This window comes from Camelus dromedarius, chromosome X (assembly GCF_036321535.1).
Source record: "Camelus dromedarius isolate mCamDro1 chromosome X, mCamDro1.pat, whole genome shotgun sequence".
Taxonomy (NCBI): domain Eukaryota; kingdom Metazoa; phylum Chordata; class Mammalia; order Artiodactyla; family Camelidae; genus Camelus; species Camelus dromedarius.
Genome location: NC_087472.1, coordinates 107,464,300 through 107,483,551, shown reverse-complemented (window position 1 = coordinate 107,483,551; position 19,252 = coordinate 107,464,300). Strand labels below are relative to the sequence as shown.

Here is a 19,252-nt window from a genome sequence, read left to right as displayed (position 1 = left end):
TACCCAAGCAATAGAGAGAAGAGCAGAAATAAACAAATGGAGCCTAATTCCCCTTACAAGCTTCTGCACAGCCCAGGAAGCCATAAGCAAAACCAAACAGCAACCTACGGAATTATCAGAGAAACGCAAATCCAAACTACAATGACGTATCACCTCACAGCGGTCACAAGGCACAAAGCTGCAGCTACGAGCTAAGTGGGTGCCAGGGAGGTGATATGCAACGTGTGCTGTGTGGCGTATTCGAAAGCTGTTGAGAAAGGAAATCCTATCATCAGGGAAAAAACATTGCTGGTAACTCCATGAGGTAATGGGTATTTTAAACTTACTGTGGTCATCGCTTCTCTACATAGTGACATGAATACGCAAGTAAGTGCATATATACATAGACACACACGCATATACACACGCATTAACTCATTACGCTGTAGCTCTTAAAGAGTGTTGTACGTCAACTATATCTCAATAAAACTGGAAGGAAAAAAACAAATACCTTGGGAAAAAGTAACTAAAATAGATAAGTAACAAGGCCTACTGTACAGCGCAGAGGACTATATTCATTATCTCATAATAGTCTACAACGGAAAAGAAACTGAAATAACTGACTTGCTGTACTGAACACCTGAAACTAACATTGTAGATCAACTGCTCTTTAATAAAAACTAAAATTAAAAGGAAAAGGACCCTGGTGTCCTAGCATGGAGGCAGCCATAGACCATAAGCAAAACAGACGGGCACGGCTGTGTGCCAATAAAACTTAGTCTGCAGAACCAGGCCACCGAGTCTGGCCCGGGGGCTGCAGGCTGCTGACGCGTTTCAGCATCCTGTCCGTGTCAAAGAGAAGCGTAAAGGGGAGCTGAGAAAATCCTCAAGAGCTGAGCAGGGGAGCGAGCGTTCTCTCAAAGGCCGTAAGACCTGGCCCTACCGGATTACCGAGCTACTAGGGGTCAAGGAGGAACTAAGACAACAAGACCCTGAAGATGCTTTTGCTTAAAATAGTCCAGTTTTCACCAGTGGAAGATAGAACATGCATAAACCTAACTGGACAGTCATGGGAGGAGGAGGAAGGAGCTCCGTAAAGGCCCCCGTGGCTGACAACGAAGGCCGTGCTCTGCTTGCCCTTCTTCAGTGCGGAAGAGCAGCGGTCAGAGCCCCCGGGAAGGCTGGGCTCACGGCGCTGAGAGCCAGCGGGCTCGTCTCCGCTCCAGCCTCACCCGCAGGGCGCCGAGCGGGCTCAGGCCCCACCTGCCGCGTCCTCGGGGAGCAAAGCCCGCCCGTGCCCAGGTGCGTTTCCCGAAGACACTGTCACCGACTCTGTCCAGGTTCAAGGCTTTTGCCTCAACAAGGACAGATGAGCTCAGGGAACAAATTAATCCTTTACTTGCCTAAAGAATTCGTTTCCTTGTAATATTTGTAGAACCTCGGAGTTTGGCAAACTACGGCCCAAAGCCAGCCCACTGCCTGTGGTTGCCAGTAACGTTTCAATGACCACGGCCGCACCACGTTTTTGCACGACAATGGCAGAGCTGAACACCTGTGACCTGGCTAGACCATCTCATCCGCACAGCCCCAAATAGTTACGATTTGGCACGTAACAGAAACAGTGTGCCAACCCCTTGTAGGGAACTTAACGTCCCATCGATGACTGCACGTCTGGAAAGAGATGACATTACCTGTCTAAGCGAAGTGAACGCATTGTCTTTTGTAAAACCGATGAAGCACAAATTTCAAAGATCTGTTCTACAGAATTAACCTCAGTGTGTGTGTGTGTGTGTATTCTTATTTAATCTCTAAAAATGTTTCCTTCTTTACCAGCAGAGACACTGAAAGGCAAAATCAGCTTGTTTAAGAATACATGTCTTCAAGCAAGGGAAACTTAAGCCAATCAAAAAGACAACCTACGGACTGGTAGAAAATATTTGCAAATGATATGACTGACAGGGGCTTAATTTCCAGAGTATATAAACAGCTCATACAACTGAACAAAAAAACCCAAACAACCCAGTCCAAACATGGGCAGAAGACCTAGACAAGCAATTCTCCAGTGAAGACGTACAAATGGCTGACAGGCACGTGAAAAAATGCTCAACACTGCTAATTATCAAAGAAATGCAAATCAAAACTACAATAAGGTATCACCTCACACCAGTCAGAATGGCCATCATTCAGAAGTTCACAAATGATAAATGCTGGAGAGGATGTGGAGAAAAGGGAACCCTCCTGCACTGTTGGTGGGAATGGAGTTTGGTGCCACTATGGAAAGCAGTGTGGAGATTCCTCAAAAGACTAGGAATAGACTTACCGTATGACCCAGGAATCCCACTCCTGGGCTTGTATCCAGAAGGAACCCTACTTCAGGATGACACCTGCACCCCAATGTTCATAGCAGCACTATTTACAATAGCCAAGACATGGAAACAGCCTAAATGTCCATCAACAGGTGATTGGATAAAGAAGAGGTGGTATATTTATACAACGGAATACTACTCAGCCATAAAAACCGACAACATAATGCCATTTGCAGCAACGTGGATGCTCCTGGAGAATGTCATTCTAAGTGAAGTAAGCCAGAAAGAGAAAGAAAAATACCATATGAGATCGCTCATATGTGGAATCTAAAAAACAAAAACAAACAAACAAATAAACAAAAACAAAGCGTAAATACAGGACAGAAATAGAGTCATAGACAATACAGACTTGTGGTTGCCAAGGGGGTGGAGGGTGGGAAGGGATAGACTAGGATTTCAGAATTGTAGAATGGATAAACAAGATTATACTGTATAGTACAGGGAAATATACATGAAATGTTATGGTATCTTACAGAGAAAAAAATGTGACAATGAGTGTGCATGTGTCTATGTTTGACTGAAAAATTGTGCTACACTGGAATTTGACACAACATTGTAAAATGATTATAAATCAATAAAAAATGTTAAAAAAAAAAAAAAAGGCCATCATTCAGAAGTTCACAAATGATAAATGCTGGAGAGGGTGTGGAGAAAAGGAAACCCTCCCATACTATTGATGGGAATGGAGTTTGGTGCAGCCATTATAGAAGAAGTATGGAGATTCCTCCAAAAAGTAAAAACAGAGTTTACCATATGATCCAGCAATCCCACTTCTGGGTATATATCCAGAGGGAATGCTAATTTGAAAACAAACATTCATGCACCCCAATGTTCATAACAGCACTATTTACAACAGCCAAGACATGGAAACAACCTAAATGTCCATCGACAGGTGACTGGATAAAGAAGTTGTGGTGTACTTATACAATGGAATACTACTCAGCCATAAAAAATAATGCCATTTGCAGCAACATGGATGGACCTAGATTGTCATTTTAAGTGAAGTCAGAAAGAGAAAAATACCATATGATATCACTCATATGTGGAATCATAAAAAAAAAAAGGACACTATGAACTCATCTACAAAACAGACTTGGAGACTTAGTAAACAATCTTATGGTTATCGGGGTAAGGGGGTGGGCAGCAATAAATTTGGGAATTTGAGATTTGCAAATGTTAGTCACTACATAAAAAATAGATGGAAAAAACCAAGTTTCTTCTGTACAGCACAGGGAACTATATTCAGTATCTTGCAATAATCTTTAATGAAAAACAATATGAAAACGAATATATGTATGTAGACGCATGACTGGGACACTGCTGGACACCAGACATTGACACATTGTAACTGACTGTACTTCAACAAAAATTTTTTTTTTAAGTATGTGTCTTAAACACATATATCTGGAGTAAAATATAGTTATCTGACTACTGAGATAAGGATTTGGTTTCAGTGGGGGGCTGGCTGGCTGGCAACCCTATAACATGGTGTCATATTGACAGACTCTAATTTGCTCTCTCGTGGGAGGTCTTATGCAAAGAAATACCATACTGTGTAATAGAATATTTCTAGATCAAAAAGATGTAAAGAAAGAAGAAAAGATAAAACAAAACACATGTGGGCAGGGAGGGAGACGATAGTGTGACAAGCTGCACGTCCAGCCGGATCTGTCTTGGCTGCAGGGGCTGTCCCGGGTACGGGGGGACATTTCCCCTCTCCCCTCGCCCCTGACCGCTAGGTACCAGCCCACCCACCCCAGCTGGGGCAACCAAACCTGACTCCAGACAGTGCTCCGAGTCACGCAGGGAGCCAGAATCACCTCTGATGGAGACCCACAGCCTGGGGCAGGCATCTGGAGTACAACAAAGAACGCCTGAAGGAGGAGTTACTAATTTGCTATTCTGCTACGGAAAAGAATGCTCCTGGCCATTTCCAGAGCCCCAGCTCCGTCTCAGGCTGGGAACCGAGAGGCATCTGATGCAAAATCCACCCCTCCTTGCTTTTTTACAGGCTGGCCTTTTTGAGGCTGTCAGCGATGCCAGAGACAGAGAAAAGGAGCAGCAAGGGAGCTAGAGGCAGCTGAAAGGAGCGCAGATGAGAGACAGCTCGCGGCACGTACTGTTTGTCTTCAACTTCCCAGGCTCACTGCTGCGGCTGCCCGCCTGGTTGATGGCCTTGACGATGAAGATGTACTTGGTGCCGCTCTGCAGACCGTGGACCGTGTAGTGGTTCTGCTTGATGTTGGGCACGATCATCCAGCTGTCGGCCGAGTTGCACAGACCTGCAAAGCCAAGCAGACGGGATGGGTTTTGGGTGCGTGGGGCAAATTTGCACAACGTCAAGGTCGCGTCACTTGAGGTTACTTGAACTATAAATGGAGAGCTCTGTCCCTTCTTAGGAAGACCACCGATCAACTGAAGCGCCCACTGTCCTGCTCACAAGCAGGATGGCAACCTGTATTTAGTATTAGAGCTTCCCACTGTGTGCTCTGAATGGAAAAACCAGTGAAGATGGTCATATTGCAAATTCTGTTGAGCGTGGAGAGGAGCAGCAGGGGCGGTTCTGTCCAGGGTCTTCAGGACCGACCGTCTACAGGCACGATGTGTGACTAGGTGCTGTGGGATGAAAAGAAAGCAAGTGACCGCGGAGTCCCTCCCCTGCACCCTCCCCCCCATGCTCATTACAACGATCTTCGCATTTTGGATCTCATCAACTTGGAGACTCAGAAAAGGTGAGAAGCGACCTGAGTCACATATGAGAAACTGACTTCACTAATGTCTATGTAGTAGATTGCGCTTTTTGGTTTTTTTTTTTTTTTTAAATTGAAGTAGAATCAGTTTACAGTGCTGTGTCAATTTCTGGCGGACAGCAGCATGGTGATTCGGTTTTATTTATATATTCCTCTTCGTAGATTGCATTTTTGCCTCTAATCCTTCACTCTGCCCTGGATCCAGGCCTAAGTGACTTTGCAGCTTTTCCCTCTAAAGCGATGGGTCATATTCTCTTATTGCATGGCTTTGGGTGCGGCCATGTGACCTGCTTTTGCCAATAGGATGAGGCAGAAATGACAAGGTGCCGGTTGCAAGGATAGGTATTACATACAAGGTCTTGAGACAGTTTCCGCTGCCCCCTTGCAGAGACCATCCCAACAGTCTGCTCATCCCAACAGCAGGAGAGACACAGGAAACAGCTCTACTGCTCAGCCAATTCAGGAGTGAGACCAGCAGAGGCAGGCCAACTCCAGCCCAACTTCTGATGGGGGACTTAAGAAAATGACCATCAGGATGGTGTGTGACCCAGTACTAGTGTGGTCACAGTTAACTGATTCAGGACACATGTTCCTAAGAGAACTCTGGAGCGGTGGCACCTCAGGGCACAGTATAGCTCTTAGAAAAGCATCAACAGCGACCGTGACCAGCCGCATCCCTAGCTAGCATGTCCGTTCTGGCTGCATCCTGCAGGATGTGGTTTGACGAGCAGGCTGTGGATTTATGATGCTGAGAAGACAGAGGAAGAAAAAGGAAGCTGTTGTGTTTTGCAGCTGGCTGATGCTGAAAACATCTCTTTGGTATTGGGCCCAACTCTCCTCTCTCCGCCCATCAATCTCTCTGCTAATCGAACCTTTTCCCAGCCCCGCTGTTGACGGGGCTGCCTTGCAGTTTCCTGACTCTGGTGAATTTCCTTCACCAGTTCTTGGTAGAGGGCTGGGCCCCTCCACTTCCTGAGGGGCTCTCAATTTGCCCACACCCTTCCCTTTCAGTGGAATTGCAAGTCAAAGGGTGAGATCTTTTGATCTTGAGGCAACTTACACCTTAACCATGCTCCCAAGGAGCAGTCCCTTAATCTTTCTTTAGTCTTACCCCTTTGAGAATCTAATAACAGATGTCTGTAGAAAGAAATTCACAAATGCATAGCCATACCAAGCCACAAATATTTGCATAGCATTTCAAGATGTTCACGGTCCCATGACATCTGCCGTTGAATCCTACTAAATACTTTCTCCGCCTTTTTAGCTCAGCATTGTTCCCGGTAGCCTCACTGTGGAGCAGAACTTAAAAAGACTCGTCACTGTGAAAAGTCACCTCCTATGACTTGTATCTTGGGTGCGTAGTATTTTCAGGCACATTTCAGTGAGCCTTAAAATATATAAACAAATATAAATATAATTTTAAAACCTTATGAACTTTCTATCACATCTCTTCACTGCCCTCTGTAAACATCTGCAGATTTGACAGAGCCAGTTCTGTGTTTGGAGACAGAGTAAGTAAGACACCATCCACCGCCCCCACTCCCAGTTTCCCCCTAATTCTTAGCCCCCTGTTCTACCAGTTTTCCCTTGTATAAGGAAAACGGCCCCAGATAGGTCAGTAACATGGGCCTCTCCCGACTACATATCCCTTTTGACACCTTCTCACCTCCCCTTTTCCCGAAATAGAGCTGTAACAAACTCCATATTTCTGGGTAATGCCACAGCCAAAGAGGAGATTTTGCTCCCACCAAAGAAGGGTCAGTTCTCAGCCTTGGGCCCCCAGAAGCCTGGAACTCACTTGAGATCCTTAATCATAATGTAACAATATTAAGAAAACAAAAACAACAAGCTTTTCCATTGCCTAGGGATAAATCCACACGCATTCCCAGACCTTTGGCAACAGCGGGCAGGCACAAATGAAAACACTCAACAGCATTCAGTGGACTCAAATGAGAATGCTGTCAGTGTCACTGCGCTTACACTGTTCCTGTTTAATTGCATATGGTCCAGTAAAATGACTATTGTGGTCAAAGAAAGCAAATGTAAAAATGTTTCAATAAACTTTACATCACGGTACAACCCCAAAGCTGGGTTTAATGTGGAGGAATGCTTTCAGCAACATCATAAAGCAGATGTCTGCAATTGCCGCAAACTGCAACTTGGCTTACAAGCCAAAGTCTTAACCCAACAAAGAAGATTTAATGTTTCAGAGAACTTTTTCAAACAAAAAAGGGACCCTGACTATCCTGATTATTCTGAAGAGGTCCTTGATTTTTTCCTTTGATTATTAAAAGAACAAGATGTTTATGGAGTGGTACAGTTTGACTGGATAACTTAACACCAGGACAGTCTGTTTGCATGAATGCTAACTAGCACTATTTAGGCTTACCTTTATATTATCATTGCCAAGGTCATCACTGAGAAGCTGATTACAAATGCCAAGAAAGCAACGTCGGCCGTTTTCATCTGGGGGCTGCAGGAAGTGGGGTGCCACGGGGCAGACCATCGTTGCCTCGCTAGTGTTGGTCCAGCGCCAGCACCACTTCACTTCTTGCACGTGGCGCCAAGCACCAGACTTTTCTGCCTCGGTACCCCACTGTGTTGGGACTGTTGACCAGGTTTTATTCCTCCCTTTATGAAACACCCCCAGAACCATCCTGGCTGGAACTTCTACTTTTCTCTAAATTCCTTTTCAATCATCTTTGAGAGGATGCCAACAGTCACCTTCTCCAATTCAGCCTGAGGTATTACAACAACAATGGAACTCAGGAGATAATTAGTTCCTGATGAAACAATTGAGTTTTTTGAGTTTGTACTCCCCCCCCCATTCACAATGGGTCAGAAGCATCTCCCTATATAGTGGTGCTCATTACAAGATCCTAATGACATTTGGGATTTCAGAGCCTTGTATAGCAACTGTCATCTCACAGTAAAACATTATGTAGAAAACATTACGCACCATGGACACTCTTCAGAGAGGCTGCACACCAGCTTCTAACATCCTCTGTCTCTTCTAACAGACTGGACAGAAGTGAACATTCTTTTCCTTCTCTATACAAATTGTGTATGTTTAATAACTTTCATGAATGTTTTCTAAATGACCAAATTAAATACAGAGAACTACTATGCCATGAAGGCTTGAAGAAATCTATCTCTTGACTTTTGCCAATAATAAAAATAGGCTGCTGGGAAGAGGCTCCAAGATTTTAAATGATGCATTAAGAGTAGTTTTGGAAGAAACAGAGAAAACATATCTTTCTTACTAAGCACTTCATGAACATCTGTAGTCATAAGTCTGTTAATAAAAATGAAAGATAAAAAATTAAATGTCATTAATTTTGCATTTGAGTGTATGAATTTGATTAGGCACAGTCTTTTTATGAGATTAAAAGTAGACAGTATCTAATTCTCCTTCAGCAAAGTCAGTTGAGGGCAATTAATTAGAATTTATTATGACAAGTGAAGAAACCACGACCAAAGGACACTAAAAGGCTGCTTAGTGGCACAAGGAGCCACAGCCAGCTTTGGAGCATTCTATCTCCTCGTTTTCAACAGAGTTTGTACTTTTAGATCCTGTCATTCAATAGAACATCTGCAAAGGATATTCCCCTCAAATGGTAGGATAAATGTTCAGAGCAGCACTATGTACAACCGCCAAGACATGGAAGCAACTTAAGTGTCTGTTGACAGATGACTGGATAAAGATGTGTGTGTGTGTGTGTGTGTGTGTGTGTGTGTGTGTACAAGTACACACACACGTACACATGTGCGCGCGTGCGTGCAGAATACTACCCAGCCATGAAAAAGAATGAAACAATGCCATCTGCAGAAACATGGATGGGCCTAGAGATTATTATACAAAATGAAGCAAGCCAGAAAGAGAAACACAGATACCACGTATCACTTCTATGTGGAATCTAAATAAGTGGCACACATGAACCTATTTACCAAACACAAACAGACTCACCGAGATAGGAAACAAACTTATGGTTACCAGGGGGGAAAGGGATAAATTCGGAGTTTGGGATTTGGGAGTTTGGGATTTGCAGATACAAACTACTGTATACAGAATAAATAAACAACAAGGTCCTACTGTATAGCGCAGTGAACTGTATTCAATAGCTTGTAATAACTTATACTGAAAAAGAACATATATGTGTGCATAACTGAGTCACTGTGTACACCAGAGACTAACAACACTGTAAATTGGCTCTACTTCAATCAAAACAAACAAACAAAAAAACCCAAATGATAGGACAGACCAACACCATTGAAGGAACGCCTTTCACACGAAGACTGCGTAAAGCGCCATCAGGTACGACACCCTGCAAATTGCAAAACTGACCGTAGCCACGGGTTGAGTATACTCTACGTTTTCGGAGGAACGGTAACTTTGAACAGCTATGTGCTGACACTGGCCAGCACAGGGCTAAGCCCTTTGCTTTTGGTATCTCAACCATGTGAAGTTAGAACACGACCTCTTCTTACAGATGAGACAACAGACTGAGAGGATGTTAAATAATTTGCTCCCAATTATAGAGCTAGTGAGGTCCAAAGCTGGGGCTCCAATCTAGGTCTCCCTCAGTGACTATGCATAATAGTTAAGAAGAAAATAATCTGAGAGTGTTTGCCTTTCCGTTACCTTTTTAGCACATTTACACTTGCACTGCTGCAGGCTGTCGGGCAGGCGTCAGGACCTCACTGTATCGGTTTAGTGCACGTTATAGAGACAAACCAAGGCCGACACTCACAAACTGACAGGCACTCCAGTTAGCTGAGCACCCGCAGCTGCGCTGGCTTCCACCTCCCCTGGGAGGACGGGCCTTTCCCACATCTACATACTCAACAGGCAGGTCTGGAACCTTCATTAAGCCACGTGCGTGTATTTTCTTGTGGCAGCTTCTTTCTGGGAACAAACACCTGCCCTGGAACCCCCCGGCCTACAGCTCCGAGGTCAGCAGTGTCGCCGCCACTGGAGCTCCGGATGCCTGGCCTTTTCTCATCTCTTCATTTTATGTGCCTGTCTTTGGTATTCATGCCAACAGCATGGAAATAGGCACATTCGTCCCCGTCTAGTCACCCGGGCAACCCTAAGTTTCAAGCAGTAGGTATCTCCCTTTGATTCTGGGGAGGGAGAGAAGCACTGGGGTCCAGCCGGGGCCCCAGCGCAGTGGCCCTCTGGCCCCACTGCCTTCCTTCTCGCTGTACCCATGCACCGTGCTGTGCCACCTTGCAGGCCTCTCATTCTGACTCTGGGCTCACCCATGAGACGTGCTTTTGGCCAATGGCATGTCAGCTCACATTACAAAGACAGGGGCCTGGAAAGCATGTGTGCAATGAGGTCTGCCCTTCCGCACTCGCCTCCGCGGTCACCGAGCCCGTGCCTGAGCCAGACTGCGGGAGAGCGCGGTCCGGCAGCAGGGCTGCCACGCTTCCCAGCCTGAGCCGCCAGGGAGCCCAGCCCGGGTCCGCACGCACAAGCAGCACAGGTGTGCTGTTGCGTGCTCGGTGGGTCCTGTTCCACAAAAGCCTGCTGGTACAGGGCCCATCACTACATACCATTCACGACTTTGTGTGAGGAACCCTCTCTCCTTGAGTGTCAGGAGGACCTGTGACTGTGACCTGCTTCTAACTAACAGAATATGTCAAAAGAAAAGTTCCATCACCTTTATCACTACTGTGATATTATATGCGACGGCTAAGGTGCAGGGAGTTTGCAAATGTAACTAATGTCCCTAATGAGTTGACTTTGAGTTCATTAAGAGAGAGAGAGAGAGAGAGAGAGAGAGAGAGAGAGAGAGAGAGAGAGAGAGAGAGAGAGAGAGAGGGAGAGAGAGAGAGGGAGAGAGAGAGAGGGAGAGAGAGAGGGAGAGAGAGGGAGAGAGAGGGAGAGAGAGAGAGAATATCCTGGGTGGGTCTGACCTAATCAGGTAAGCCTTCTAAAGGAGGGTTTAGAGGTGAGAGACTTGAAGTAGCAGACTCTTTCTCCCTTGCAGGCTTTGAAGAGCAAGCTTCCATGAATTTTACAACCATAATGAAATACATTCTGACAGCAACCTAAGGAAGCTAGGAAGTGGATTCTTCCTTAACTGCGCTTCCAGATGAGAATGCAGCCCAGCCAACACTTTGACTTCAGCCTTAAGAGACCCTAAGACCCAGTTAAGCTGGGTCCAGAATCCTGACCCATACACATTGTGGAATAATAAATGGGCATTGTTTAAGCTGCAAAGTTTTGGAAAATTTCTTACACAGCAACAGAAAACTGATAGAATTTTTCCTGGATCAAGCAAAATCAATTTCAGGGAAATATAACATTCTTCGTGTGGGTCAAAATCATCCTTTACGTATAAAATGACTCCAAATGTTTTCTTTTTCTGGTTACACAACACTGAGGAAGTAATTCCTTAAGTGAGAACAAAAAGAAATTAATTATACTCACTTCTCCTTCTATGCTATATGGTATATTTGTGTGGGGGTTGTGTTCAGTTATATTCTCAGTATTTAGAATTGAATCATGTCGATGCTTTTTGTTTACCTTGTTTTAAATTAGGCTTTCTCAACCTCGGCACTACTGACATTTTGGGGCAGATAATCCTTTGCTGCGCATGTGTGTGGGGAGTTTCCTGTACACTGCGGGATATTTCCCATCATCCCTGGCTTGTCCCTACTAGATGCCAGTAGCAACTTTTCCCCTGAGTTGTGAGAACAAAAAATGTTCCCTTTCTACCTAATAAAACTGAGAAAAGGAAAAAGAAAAAATACAAAGATTAAATTAAAAAAAAATGTCTCCAGACACTGCCAAATGTTTCCTGGCGGACAAAATTGCCCTCAGTTGAGAATCACTGCTTTAAATGAAAGAGTGACCATTTAGTATGACATCAGTGCTTACAGAGTCATTTGTATCTCAGGCTTATGGTGAAGCATAATCAAGGGTTGAAAGTCTTATTAGACTTTAATTCCATGTTAAATTTATGTTACATATATCCTAGATCAGTGAGCTATAAGCTCATACAGCTGGAAAAATGCATTCAAAAAAACCGTATGTCCCCTTTCTGAAGGGCAATTTGGCAATGTTAACCAAAATTAAAATGCAAATGTTCTTTGTCCTAGCAATTCTATCTTACGAGATGATTTTACAGATACAATTCCCCATGTGTGAAAAGACAGGTATTCAAGAATATTCCTTAAGGCACTGTTTATAAGGACAAAAGACTGGAAACAAACTAAATATATACATCAACAGAGGAAGAGATAAGTAAATCAGGGTACATCCTTATCACAATACTGTGCTGCCTCAAAAAGGAATGAAGCAGTTCTTAATTTGTGCTGAGATCGAAGAGTCCCTCAGATACGATATTGAGTGAAAACACGGTGAAGAACTGTGTACGGCAGCTACCTTCCGTGTCCCTACAAATGTACATGTGTGTGTGTGTACCCTTGCCTCCGCAAAAACTGTCTAAAGAAAGGTGCATGAGAAATGGAACTGGTGCAGTGGGTAACTGTGGGTGGCTAGTATATTGAAAAACATCCCATTTTCACTGTATATATTTTATACACGTTTTCTATACTATACAGTGTTTGTGCATTATTCACTACAAAGGAGGATTTAGAGAATGAGTATCATTCTTCATGATTGGGAGCAGGCATGTAGAACTGGGGATGAGGAACGATACCAGGAGAATCCAGAATCCCAGAAGGAGAGTGAAATGCTGCTGAACCACTGCTACACCGGTGCTCCATGCCTTGCCCTGAAAAGCACTTCAAATATCTGAGGACAGTAATGGCGCTGCCCAGGGATATGGGCCAGAGGTAGAGAAGTCTTTCTGGAATTACCTTCTCTTTCCTTCTCTGCTGCTAGCGCCACCTGCAGGTCCTGACTATCTCCGCCTCTGTGAGTTACTACGAATCTCCTAGCTCACGTCTCTGCTTCTAGTCTTGCCCTGTTCCACTCCATCCTCCACAGTGCATCCCAAGTTGGCTTCTAAGTACACGTCTAATCGCACTACTGCTCACACTCCCAAACCCACAGGGTCAAATCCAAACGTGGTGCGGCCTGGGTGGCCCTCTGTGGTCTAGCTTTTTATTGTGGGTTAGAATGCAGTAACTGATCATTAAGAACATGTACTTTCTAGAACCAGACCTATGTGGGTTGGAGTCCTGGTTCTATTCGTCTTCATGTCTGTCTCCCCTCCCTCACTCAACTCTCCAGCCAGGCTTAATTAGATGAGATCGCTCACTGTACCCTGTCATTTTCTGCCTCTATGGATTTGCTTATGATGACACGGCTGTCTCACATCCCCTTAACGTGCTAATACGTAACCACTCTCAAGACTGAAGTGAACGATCACTTGTCCCAAGACCTTTGTGTTGTACCACCATTTCTGCCTTCTCCATCCTTCCTACTTACTCAGGCAACTTGCCAAAGCTGTTCTCAACATTTCGAGATTTTCCTTTCCACCCTCAAATTACACATTCTTACAAAATGGTAAGATTTTAATCGAAGCTTCCATGGCAGATGGATTAAAGAGTGGAAAGTCAGAGGGTTGAGGAGGGAAGGCTGGGAAATGGGCATGTAAGGAAGGTAGGGGAGCCGTTTGTTGGGATGAGTCATTTATGCTTCCGCCACTTAGAGGTGGGGGTCTTTCTGCATCACTCTTTTAATCCCTCCTAAATCAAATTTCTGTTTTAAGCATCACATGCCTCAGAATTACTTGAGCTAGGAAAGAACAGTGTCTTTAATGGAAAAAAGGTTTATATAATAAAAGCACATTAAGGTGATATGGATTTATTCAGAACATCTCTTTGTTGAAAAGTGGCTGCTATTCTAGTCTAGTCTACTTTGACATATTCTATTTTTATTTGCTAAAGAAGTTTCAGACTCGCTCCCCTGAAAAGCCATTTCTTCTGGTCCTTTGCCATTTACTTAATTCAATTTAAATAACTCTGTGCGGTGAGGGGGAGCATTTCCTCTGTTACCATCTCTCTGGCCAGCTACTGCTGCGATTTGAGATCATCAAATTGTCTCAGATACCGAATATCTCATGGGCCCCAGTGAGAGAGGGGTTTCTCTGAGTTTCAAATAAGGTCTGAAATTCTTCCCAGGTGGGGGCCAATTACTAACATTTCAAATGATGGCCCTGCTCTTCTCCAAATGGGACCAGGTATTTGGTATTCTTTGGCTACGCCTTCTATTAAATTCCCTTTTTAAAAAATTGTGAAATAACACTCAGAAAAGAACTAAATATATAATGACTAAACCACGTAACTCCCACCCAGAAAGTGCTGTTAACCCCATGAATTCCCGTATATTTTTTCCCAATGGTGCTACTCCCCTCCCATCCCAGTGGTAACCATCATCCTGAGTCTTATTTACAGTTTTTACACCTACGTATTCATCTCTAAACAAAATAGCTTATCTTTATCTTGAACGTGTACATGTATGAATGCACTCACACGGTGCACATTCTTTAGTTTCCTGCTTCTTTCTCCTAACAAGGTCTGTAACATTCATCCATGTCATATGCTACAGATGAAAATTTTTCAGTGCTATCTGGCCAGTTATATTTACTAACACAGTACAAGTGAGTGCTGTCACCTCCTTGGTTTAGGGAAGACAAGCCAATACATATTGTGCATCCTTTCCTTCCTTGTCTTCCCTTGAGATTTAAATTCAAAAATGCAATCTGTCTAAAAACAGTCACCAAGCAGAGAAATCAACAGGGCGTGCGGTACTCACTAACAACATTGGCTTGTCCGGTGAAGATGGTGTACTGGAGCTCGTAGGAGACCACACTGAATTCGTCATCAGAGGTCCAGTGAACGGTGATGGTGTCGTAGGAAGCCGTGCAGAGCTCTTCTCTAATTGTGGGAGGGTTGGGAGCTGTGGGGACCAAGATGCTCATCAGCAGAGGCGCAGACACCTCTGGGCTACATCTCAGAGAAGTCTGCCAGTCAAAGCAGGCCTTCCTAAACACGCCCGTCAGGACTACTGTGCTAGATAGAGGTGGTCAGCCCAATCTAAAGAACACTTGGTTGGCTGATTATCACTGATTTTTCACAGGTAGTGGGACTTCAGTCAGCCAGTATCTTATCTCTGTTTATCATGAAAGCATCTTTAGAAGGTTAAACAAACACTACTCTCTTATTCATGAAAGAAAACATGTTAAACAAAAGTCAACAAGATGAAGTTTTGTTAATTTCATCCCCATCGTGGGGGTGGCAAACTTTTACACTCAAGAGTCGGACAGTAAGTGTTTCAGGCTTTGTGGGTCATATGGTCTCTGCTGCAACCACTCCCCTCTGCCTTGACACCATGAGAGCAGCCAGAGACAATCTGCGCTCAAAGAGACACGGCCAGCCTCCAGTAGAACGTTATTTACAAAAACAAGTGAGGACCAGATTTGGCACGTGGGCCAAAGTCAGACAACCTATGAGCTCCAAGAGACTACGTATTTTGATATTGAGGCACCCAACTGGAAAAATACTGATGTTTGTTATCCCTTAACAGACCAGCCAGATAATTGTTTGAAAATTTTCTGTCATTAGATGTCTTGAGGCCTTATAAAAATTTATTAGTGTGGTTCTGTTTTCTTCTGATTTTTCAATTTATAGGTGATACTGCACATTAAGAACATGAGTACCAATCAATCCGATCTAAGCAGCACATTTCCCTCCCCAAGAGAAACATGATTCCCTGGCATTTGATTAACTTTATCACTGGGGAAGGCTGCTGTTTTATGTCTTGAACACATTGCAGAGAAGAGAAATCTCAAGCCTACCAAAATAATGATTTTAGGTTGACTTATATTGGATTGATTTCAGTAAGTGGTTTTATGAGAAGAGTCTGGGAGCAAGAAAAAGACTATGTGGTGAGTGTTTTGCACCAGCAATAATATTTTAGTGCCGGGGTTGGCAAACTATGGCTCTTGGCCAAATCTAGCCCACTGCCTGTTTTTGTAAATAAAGTTTTATTGGAACACAGCCAGGCTCATTCATTTACGTATTGTCCATGGCTGCTTTCGGGCGACAGCAGAGTTGAGGAGTTGCAACCATATGTCCTGCAAAGCCTAAAACATTTACCATCTGGCCTTTTACAGTCAAAGTGTGCCGAGTCCAGGTTTAAAAAATCGATCCAGACCTTTATTTCTATTCTTCCCTACACCAGAACCTAATTTCAAAAGGAGAAACATAGCTGCCTCCCACAGATAAGGAGCAATCTTTGCTTTCACTATTACAGAATTCTTTCCTGCTGTAACCTTTGATGAGGATTGATGAGTCCTAAACAGACCCAGAGGGAGGAAAGTTTATGAAAATGGTAAAATCTAAAACTGTTTTAGTATTCTTCACTTTACCACCCGAAGATATCTCCAGGACGAGGAGTGTATGAAGCCAGCAACTTTGATGTCTGCTGCATATAGTCAATTCGCCCAGCTTACTCTGTTGGTTATTGAGTTGTACCAACACGATTAAGCACCTCCATGTGGCAGGCACTGCATTAAGTCGTGCATGAAGGTAGAAGGATTCCACAGAGCCCTCAAAGCAGTCTTTCTGGACTATGACTTCATACGTCTGTCTCCCAAAGTATCCCCATGCAAGATTTAGTGTCATGCACTGTGACTTGGATGAATAAGGGACACCCATCAGGAGATGCATTCCACAGGGGAGGCCCAGCTGCATCGTAAAACATGCTTATTATTGTCTGTGTGGTCCCTGTTAGTGTGGGATCACCCTGCCTGGATCAGTGGAGAAATATTTATTCTCCCATAATCTAAATAGTTCATTGAATTCTTTCTCCATCAACCATTGTAGAAAGCGTTTGTTCTTTCTGCATTGCAATATATGATTAAATATATAGAAAACTTATGTTTGAAATAGGCCAGTAGCTGAGACACACATGGCAGTAGCTGCAATCAGGGAGGAAGTGTCACCTCTCTGGGTTAATAACGTGACATACCGTCTAGAGGCATGTCATGGGGGAAAAAAATCTTGTTTTCACAGTTAGGCAGGCTAACTCTGTTTTGATCATAAACCCAATGGGTTTGTCCTGAAAAGTCAATATCCAATTTACTGTAAATGAGAGCAGCAGCATGCTGCCAATTTCAATATTCATGGAATTGGTACCAGAACTGTTATTTTCTTGCCTCTGTCATCAACAGGTCACAAGAAATGGTGGGCTAATACTCCACTAACACTTCATTTCCTGCTTACAAATGTCTGATAAACTGTTTGGACTTGGCAGTATCTGCCAAGCATCGTATGTTATGGCCAGGATGGATGTTATGTCTAGAAATGGTCCAGATTTGTATTTGAGGTTGACAGCTACGAAGGCATAATAGCAGGTACCCCATATGGTCTTTGGTTTGGCATCAACAGCCATCGGGATGATATATGGTGTACAATTACCAGTCAGTGCAAAGTACTTGCACAATTTCCCCTGTAATCAGTCCCTTGGCATTCGTACAGAGATTAGAATGGGCGTACATTGTTGAAATGTATTAAACAATAATTGGGAAATAGAACACATTCTTGTCAATAAGAGACTGATTTTGTGCAGGAGGGCCACGTGCCCAGCCGAACAGTTTTGTCTTCTCTGCCCTTGGGCATGACTTTGGGGCATGGATCTGGCCCATAAGACACCAGTGGAAGTTTGTGAGTTGGGTCTTCTGAGCAAGATTTTTGTTTTCCTAATTAACAAAGACAAACTTGGCTGACAGAGGTGTTTTTGTCATCCTTTCCCCTCTATCCCTCTCTTTTGGTCCCTAACTTGAATGTAATGCTTGGAGGTGGGGCAGTCATGTTGGGAATCACGTGGCAATCCAATGAAGATGGCAAGGCAGAAAAAGAGAAAGAGCCTGGGGTCCAAGGTCATCCCTGAACGGCTGCCCAGCCCTGGATGGCACACCTCTGTTCTCCCGTTTCTGTGACGGTAAGACTCTCTGATGGATTTAGTCACTGCCAAATGGATTTTCTGTTGTTGCAATAAAGCGCATTTCCAAATGATATAAGAAAAAAGGAGACTTTTAATAGGATGCCATGATAAAAAAAAATGGCTCAGCCAGAGAAAGGCTGGACCTGCACTGTCTAATACAGGAGCCAGGAGCTACATGTGATTCTTTATATTTCAATTCAATTTCACTGAAGTTAAATCAAAGTGAAAACTCACTAGCCACAGTCTGACTTTTCCATAGCCCCATGTGACTGGAAGCTAGAGAACACTTCTATCAGCATAGAAAGTTCTATCAAATAGTGTTAGTTTAGGTACATCTCAAAGTGAAAGGCTTTATTCATAAATATGTGAAACCAAGTTTGGTTCCTTCCTGTACTTGCTTTCCAAGTCAACTTCTTTCTTCCTTAATAGGAGTGGTAGGGTTTGAAAGAATTACATAAGATAAGAAGATGTTTGTGGGATGACTTGCATCCCTCACAAAGGCAGAAAGGCTAAAAACAGCACCTCGGGTCTGGACAGAGAGAAAACTGAGCTTCTGGGTACCATGCTCCTTGACTACAGAAGTCCTTGCTTTCTAGCCACAGACTGTAAAAGCAAACATCACACAGTCCTCCCTCTGTCCTGCTCCACCTTTCCCAACCGCTCTCCCACAAACACACACAGAATTAGAGTGGAGATGCTGGTGCTGCGCTAAGGAACGGATGTGGTCTTTTAAAGGGGGCACGTCCTGAGTTCACTGCACATCTGCATTCACTGTGTAAGCGGCGTTTTTCTGAAGTCGCAGGCACTGGTGGCTTTGACTAACACAAATAGGTCGTCTAAATAGTCAACATTCTACCAGCAAATGCTGGCAGTGCCTGCTCTAGAGATGGGCAGCAAAGAAAAATTTGGAAGGATGGTTAGGAATGGGAGTCACACGGGGTTTTCTTTTTATTCCAGTTGCTTTTTTTAAGTTTGATATGAAAAAAAAAAAAAAGCTGATCAGAAAGCACAAGATTGAAACATGGCACCAGGAATTCAAATGTGATTTGGGGTACCTCTGCCATACTGACCTCTGCCAAGATGAAAGTCAATCTTTTACTAGAAAGAGCAGATGTCTTGGGAGTCTGCACTGACCTGAGCTAAATCTGAATTCTGCTTCTCGCTAGCTTTCTGACCTCCAGCAAGCTGGATGACCTCGGTCATCTGCAAAATGAAGATTATAAGACTTT

General features: G+C 43.9%; 1 protein-coding gene across 2 annotated transcripts in view; it reads right to left on the bottom strand.

Annotated features, from left to right (window-relative positions):
* MID1 (midline 1) overlaps positions 1-19,252 on the bottom strand; it is a 577,456-nt gene that overhangs the window by 10,606 nt on the left and 547,598 nt on the right. For both annotated transcript variants that reach the window (XM_064482590.1, XM_064482591.1), the window contains 2 exons: positions 14,832-14,975; positions 4,466-4,627 (listed from right to left, as the gene is read on the bottom strand). In XM_064482590.1, the coding sequence (XP_064338660.1) occupies positions 4,466-4,627; positions 14,832-14,975 (306 nt within the window). The remainder of the gene's footprint in view (positions 1-4,465; positions 4,628-14,831; positions 14,976-19,252) is intronic.